Here is a 6,000-nt window from a genome sequence, read left to right as displayed (position 1 = left end):
AGATGCCGAAAAACGTACGGAATAGTGAAAGAAGAATAATAGATAAGAAAGAGAAACAGGAAAACAATGGTGTGAATGCTTAAAAGCATTCACACAATAAAGAGAAACAGGAAAACAATAGTGTGAATGCTTAAAAGCATTCACACAATAATAGATAATAGATAATAAAGAGAAACAGGAAAACAATGGTGTGAATGCTTAAAAGCATTCACACAATTAAATGTTGTTGTAACCACATGACCACAACCTGTTTGTTCCATCTGCTTTAAATGAGGAGATGCAGAACAATAAAAACTTGCACATAAAGACTAAAGAACACCTTTTTATCCTTCATTTCCTTCACCTTTTCTTCAACCTTCCAAAAACAATAACATCAAATTTAACTCAGTGTTGCCTCCCAAGTTAAATTGTCCTTTTGATGTTTTTGATTTGTTGTTTGTACTTATGTTGCTTTCATATGTAGAAAAATTATGTTTTTTTTTTTACATGTCCTGTTTGTTTATTTTAACACTGCTGCAGAACTGAGAACCTATGAAAACTTATGATGGTGACACAAGTGTTCTGTGTTTTATTTATCAGTTCATGGTCTTAGCCTTTCATACTATTCATGACATTTGAAATGCTTTGCTTATAAACTGTAATTTATTCCAACTGCAGAGAGAAGTTTTTAACAAAAGGGTTACCTGTGACCTTGACCTTTGACCCCATGAACCTTGAAATCAACAGGCATCATTAGCAGTTTTCTAAATTTCATAGAGGTTCACAATGTTTCTGCTGGAAATGACCTCAGGCTGCATCGGAGGTGTTACAGCTCGCTGCTTCTGCTATTTGCACGTGCAAATAACTATAAAAGCTATACAACAAGTAAGATATTAATTTTATATTAAATAACTTTTCCACGAAAGCCCACATCAAAACAGCTACAATGTCATTTTGTAACAAATATCTTTGGAAGAATGCAGCCAAAATTTGGTTGATTCTGATCTGATATTCAGCATAACATAATGAAGCTGCCTCTTCACATCAAGTGTTGACAGAATTATTTTTAGGCCATTTTGTGATGACTCCTTTTTATATAATAATATATTGTTTATTTGTATTTTGTGATGTAGACAGAAATCCACATCTTTAGAGTGTTTACATCCATATCGGGGCTGTGTTCATTCATCCATTCATCCATTCAACCTCCAACCATTCAGCTTTTTGTGTCACCGCTCAGGGACCCGCCCCCCACGCCTTCCTTCTCACGTCTACCCGTGCAGTTGTCCCCGTCGCCATGGAGATGACAGTCGGGCTGAGTCGGACTGCTAGGCACTTCAGTGGCATTCCATTCAGCCAGGCAGGATTTGCATAAGGCCAGAGCTTCAGATGGAAACACAAACAACAAGACAAATCACACACACACACACAACAAATGTGTACACACTAGCAACACACAAACAGGTGTCACCAATTTGTGACCCCATTACACTTATTGGTTCTGCACTAGAGGTGGCGGCACTGTCACTACATTTTAAATAGTGACTCTCAGACGGTTTTAAACCACAGACACGAAGATATCATAACAAGTTTTCAAATGTGACAATTGGTGAAAGCAGCCATGACAATGAATTGTAATGACAGAGAACTTATTACTTGTGTCAGGGCTCTTCCTTCAATCATTAACGAACACTAAAATTTACTACAGATACTGCTAAGTGGGCAAACACTGTCTGTTCACTGTCTGTTATTCTGGTTTGGCTGAACCAATAGACAAGCTTAGCTTTTGATGGAGAACAGATAAGATTTATCTGTAAATGTCCCTTTAAACATGTCTCTGAAGGTATTCAAACTAGAATTTGACAGAATAAGGAAAGAAGGGGCGTATACTAACTCTAACTAATGAGTAAAACAGGAAGCCTTACCTGCTAATATTCCTACATAGAGTCTGTACACCTTTACCATCTCCTCACTTCATAAAAAGGTTAAGCCGACTCATGAAAATCCACAAAAAGAAGTCTAACCGGACCGAAGCCTTCTCAGAGGTCAGTGACCTTTGAAAAAGGTGTGAACAAGAGCTGGAAGTTCCCCAGTGGCGCGTCGTATCATGGTTCTTCATCGATGGCTGCTACCTTCATGTCAGCCAGACAAAAATGAGGCTTTGACCACACACAGACACACACACATTTCAGTCCAAAGCAGCTCTCTGAGTTCTGTCTGGTCTGAAATGTGACTTGTGTGTCAAGAAAAGTGGGTTGGACTGAAACCCAACTCTGCTCCGCTCTCTCCGCCCACACCTTTAAAGGAGAAGACAGTTCTGCTGGAGGTATTCAGGTTATTTCCTCCTCGCAGAACAAGAGGGCTTGTGTTGCCCTGGTGTTGTTTTCTTAGGAATGAAAGGCAGGTGGAGCCTTTAAGAAGACACCTGTTTACCAAATGTTTACGACTCTATTTGTACTTTCATTATCCTTGGGAGCGATGCGGCCTAACGTGACGAGCAGAGAGCAGACGGGTTGAAGGACTGACAATAAAAACTTATTGTGGCATCTGGGCTTGTTTTTGTTGAGGACTATTTCCTGGCTATTTATGGAAACACTATGATTCATTCAGTGACAATTGATCTGACAGTTGTACAAATTACTTGGCAGATTTAACAAACAAAACTAGTGAATGTAGAAATAAGATGTGATGATACACTGATTGAGCATACAGCAGATAAATACTTTAATGCTTTCTAATTATCAGACAAACTATGATGCAGTATAACTACATTTTCAATGTTTTTCTTTTTCAATAACACTGATAATGTAAATTGTAAAAGTTCATGCATATTTGTAAAACTTTCATAGACATTTGAACTTTTCCTACATTCATCTATGGCTGCTTTTTACACTGGATAAGCTCAATGTGCCACCATGGTCTGAATGTTGTTCTCAATTTAACCATCAGATGGCACTATTTGACAATTTCTTGAGAAAAGGCTTCTGTAACTAAATCGTTTTTGTCAAAGGACATTTTAAAATGCTGTCCATGGTTTGTATTAATATCCTTAAAATTTACAAAAAAGTCAGGATACTGTCAACTTTTAATTAATCTGTTTGATTATTATTTATATTTCAGTATGTTGTGAAAATTGTGCAGTGATTTATTAGATTTGATGTATGGTTTTAAGTGATGCAGTAAAACATGTGTTTGGTGGAAACTTTTAACTTCTATCTATCCATCTTAAGTTGTGTCAATGAAATGGTTTACTTTGTGGAAATTACACAAACGTTAATAATTCACCTTCCATAACTTAAATGACTGAGACTCTTCACCAAAATCTACTAACTAATTTTAAAAAACAGGTTTCTTTGACATTTATATGTAGACAGGAACATAAATATATGTGTAGATTGCTACATAAAAGAACAAATATGCCAAATATGCAATGGTAAAAACTTTATTCATGCTGTTTTGCAATTCTATTTTAAAAGTTAAACTCAGACATAAAAATAACATTTCTCATTTTCCTTACAGACTATACAGATTTGAACTGTACATCTTCCTGTTAGATTTCTGGATTGTTTCTGTGTCAGCAGTTTCACTACATTTTCGCAAAAGATATGTGAGATTGCACATTAAAATACAAACAAGCAGAATCAGGAACAAATCTTCTCATTCAGGACTTTACATAATGTTCATTTTATTGCTTTGATGGTTGCGTCATTAGGTTAATGTTTAGCTTTTAGTTCAAATGTTTAAAAAAAATTGTTTTAATGCAAGGATTGTCTTTACAAAAAGTTATACTTGATCCATAAGTGCTAGGAATAGTTAGGCAAAGTTTTTTAGTAAAAAAAAAAAAAAAGGAAACAACGTGGGAAATCAACAGAGACGCAGCCCTAAAAGCACACCAAGAGGAAAAGGAAGTGATAAAAAAGAGAGCTAAAAGGGCTGTCTCATGACTGGCTAGACTTTATTTAGGCTGAACTAGACCTTATGTGGTAATTGTCTCATATCCGATATAAAAAGTCAATTTTATATTTCATTTTTTAAAACAAATCTGAAAAAATATATTGATTTTATGTGACTAAACACATTGAAATATAACAGGCAACATTAATTATTTATATCATCCACTTTCTCCACCATAAAGATCCTTTTCTTTAGTTATTGCTCCAGTTTAAAATGTATTAAAAGCAATCATCTAATTTATCATTTAGCAGTACTTTAGCAGTACTCATGTCCAAAAAGAAAAAAAGAGGCGATATCTTGCATTTAATCTCTGCAGTCTGGAACAGGAAGAGTCAGTTTCCTCTGGCTGGCTGGGATCCTAACTTAGACTCAACGTCAGGAAGTTCCAGCGCCATGAGAATCCAGAGTGTCATTCAGAGAGCACGCTAAAACATCCGTTTTGTCCAAATTAGCAGATAATGGCAGTATCACTCAACCCAGAGATCACACAAGAACACAGAAATAGAGACTAAAATAACTAAAGAAACAGTGGTAGAATCAAACAAACTGAAAGATGTTTCTTATAAAAACACGAGTGAGAAGAATGAGTTTAAAAAAGGTGATCTCCTCTGAGTGAGACGCCAACAGCTGCATCCATGTCTTCAGGCTCTGCAAAAGGCGCAAAACGTTTTATTTCTTATTTCAAGTTAGGCTGTGGTGACAGGGAATGGGTTTAGTTTAAATGAGAACTCAGAGTCTGACCTTTACACCACGGCGCAGGAGCGTGGCTCCCTGAACGGGTTGCTGCCTGTAGGGACTCCCACCAGCAGGGCATCTTTGCTCGCGTTCTGCAGACAGTACTGCTGCAGGTCTGCAGCTGCCTGGGACACCTGAAACACCGTCCAAATACTCAGCACACATCCTAGAGAAATGATGCCTATGTACAGCAGACTTGACTCAGAACTGTTTAAATGTTAGCAGTTAAAAATAAATGATGTTGATGAGTTTTTTTCTCATTATTTAAAAGAAATAAGACAGCATTAAAATAATAAAAGCATAAAAACACAAACATTCAGCCTTTTTATCTCAGTTAAAACATTACTGTCATATTGCAGAAATTATCATTTACAGGCTTTAATTAAAGATGTATTGCCCAAGTAAGAGCAGAAGAATCAGGTGATTGAATTTTGACATTTTTGTTACGCTCATGAATACAAAGTATTTAAAAAAATGTCCAAAAACAGATATGTTATATATATATATATATATTAATACATTCAAATAATTTTTAAGTAAAAGGAGAGTAAGTTCAGAACTGAGAGGCTGGAATACAAATATGTTCAATCTATTAAATTATATAATAAAATGTAGTGTTACACCATAGGGTAATGTTTCACCATAGATGGCACATGGTAAAACACAACAGCACTAAATAGAAAAAGAATGATCCTTAAAAATGCCAACTTGAAAATAAAAACTCTCTGTTTTACCTTGATTCTCTCCACACTGGCCTCAAGTTTCAGCTGTTCTACCAATCGTCTCATGTTGGACAAATTAGAGTTGGAGGTCATGTCTGCAGGACAGCAGAGAAAAAAATCTGTCAACATAAGAAGAAGAAGAAAAAAAAAGCTTCTTCGGTCTTTAAACACAAGCGGCTGACTCCACTAATGGGCAGCAAATGCTGGACAATGGCCGGGTTTCTTTTCAAATAACCTCTGCGTCCTCCTGAAGAAATGAGGAGAGACAGAAACACACTGACCTCTATGTGCACTTTATGGACACTACACTGAAAATTGCTGAGTTCAAACTCAGATCCTTCCCGACAAACTACCTTATTAATGTAAAACTAAACTAAACTAAAACACAGAAGTAGTGTGTAAAAAACTAAGTGATGATTCATTAGGTGGCAGAACCATCTTTTGCACCTTCATGTGTGAGACATCTGTCTCTCACAGCATTGTGAAAGGCTTTTTGGTCAGTTTTTTTTGTTTGTTTGTTTTTTTACCACATTACAACTGTTCACCAAGTTTTGTAGAAATAGCTTTTTTAAGGTCCCACCACATCATTTCAACAGGTTTGTGGTTTTAA

General features: G+C 36.1%; 2 protein-coding genes across 3 annotated transcripts in view; both read right to left on the bottom strand.

The window, feature by feature from the left end:
• Positions 1-2,236, bottom strand: part of btc (betacellulin, epidermal growth factor family member) — an 11,429-nt gene extending 9,193 nt beyond the window's left edge. Inside the window, exons 1-2 of one of the 2 annotated variants that reach the window (XM_025004107.2) lie at positions 1,905-2,236; positions 1,249-1,362 (exon numbers count right to left, since the gene is read on the bottom strand). In XM_025004107.2, coding sequence (XP_024859875.1) covers positions 1,249-1,362; positions 1,905-1,944 — 154 coding nt within the window. In that variant the 5' untranslated portion in view covers positions 1,945-2,236. The remainder of the gene's footprint in view (positions 1-1,248; positions 1,363-1,904) is intronic. The other variant, XM_017407943.3, reaches the window with a different exon arrangement.
• Positions 2,237-3,644: 1,408 nt separating this feature from the next.
• On the bottom strand, positions 3,645-5,752 carry gng10 (guanine nucleotide binding protein (G protein), gamma 10). Its single transcript, XM_017407592.3, has 3 exons — positions 5,403-5,752; positions 4,675-4,802; positions 3,645-4,581 (listed from the first exon to the last, which is right to left on the bottom strand). The coding sequence occupies exons 1-2, from the start codon at positions 5,517-5,519 to the stop codon at positions 4,677-4,679; spliced, it is 243 nt and encodes an 80-aa protein (XP_017263081.1). The 5' UTR covers positions 5,520-5,752; the 3' UTR covers positions 3,645-4,581; positions 4,675-4,676.
• Between the last annotated feature and the right edge of the window lie 248 nt (positions 5,753-6,000).

Source organism: Kryptolebias marmoratus, linkage group LG14, assembly GCF_001649575.2.
Source record: "Kryptolebias marmoratus isolate JLee-2015 linkage group LG14, ASM164957v2, whole genome shotgun sequence".
NCBI classification, from domain to species: domain Eukaryota; kingdom Metazoa; phylum Chordata; class Actinopteri; order Cyprinodontiformes; family Rivulidae; genus Kryptolebias; species Kryptolebias marmoratus.
The sequence above is the reverse complement of the archived record's forward strand: the minus strand, read 5'-3'. Positions and strand labels throughout refer to the sequence as shown.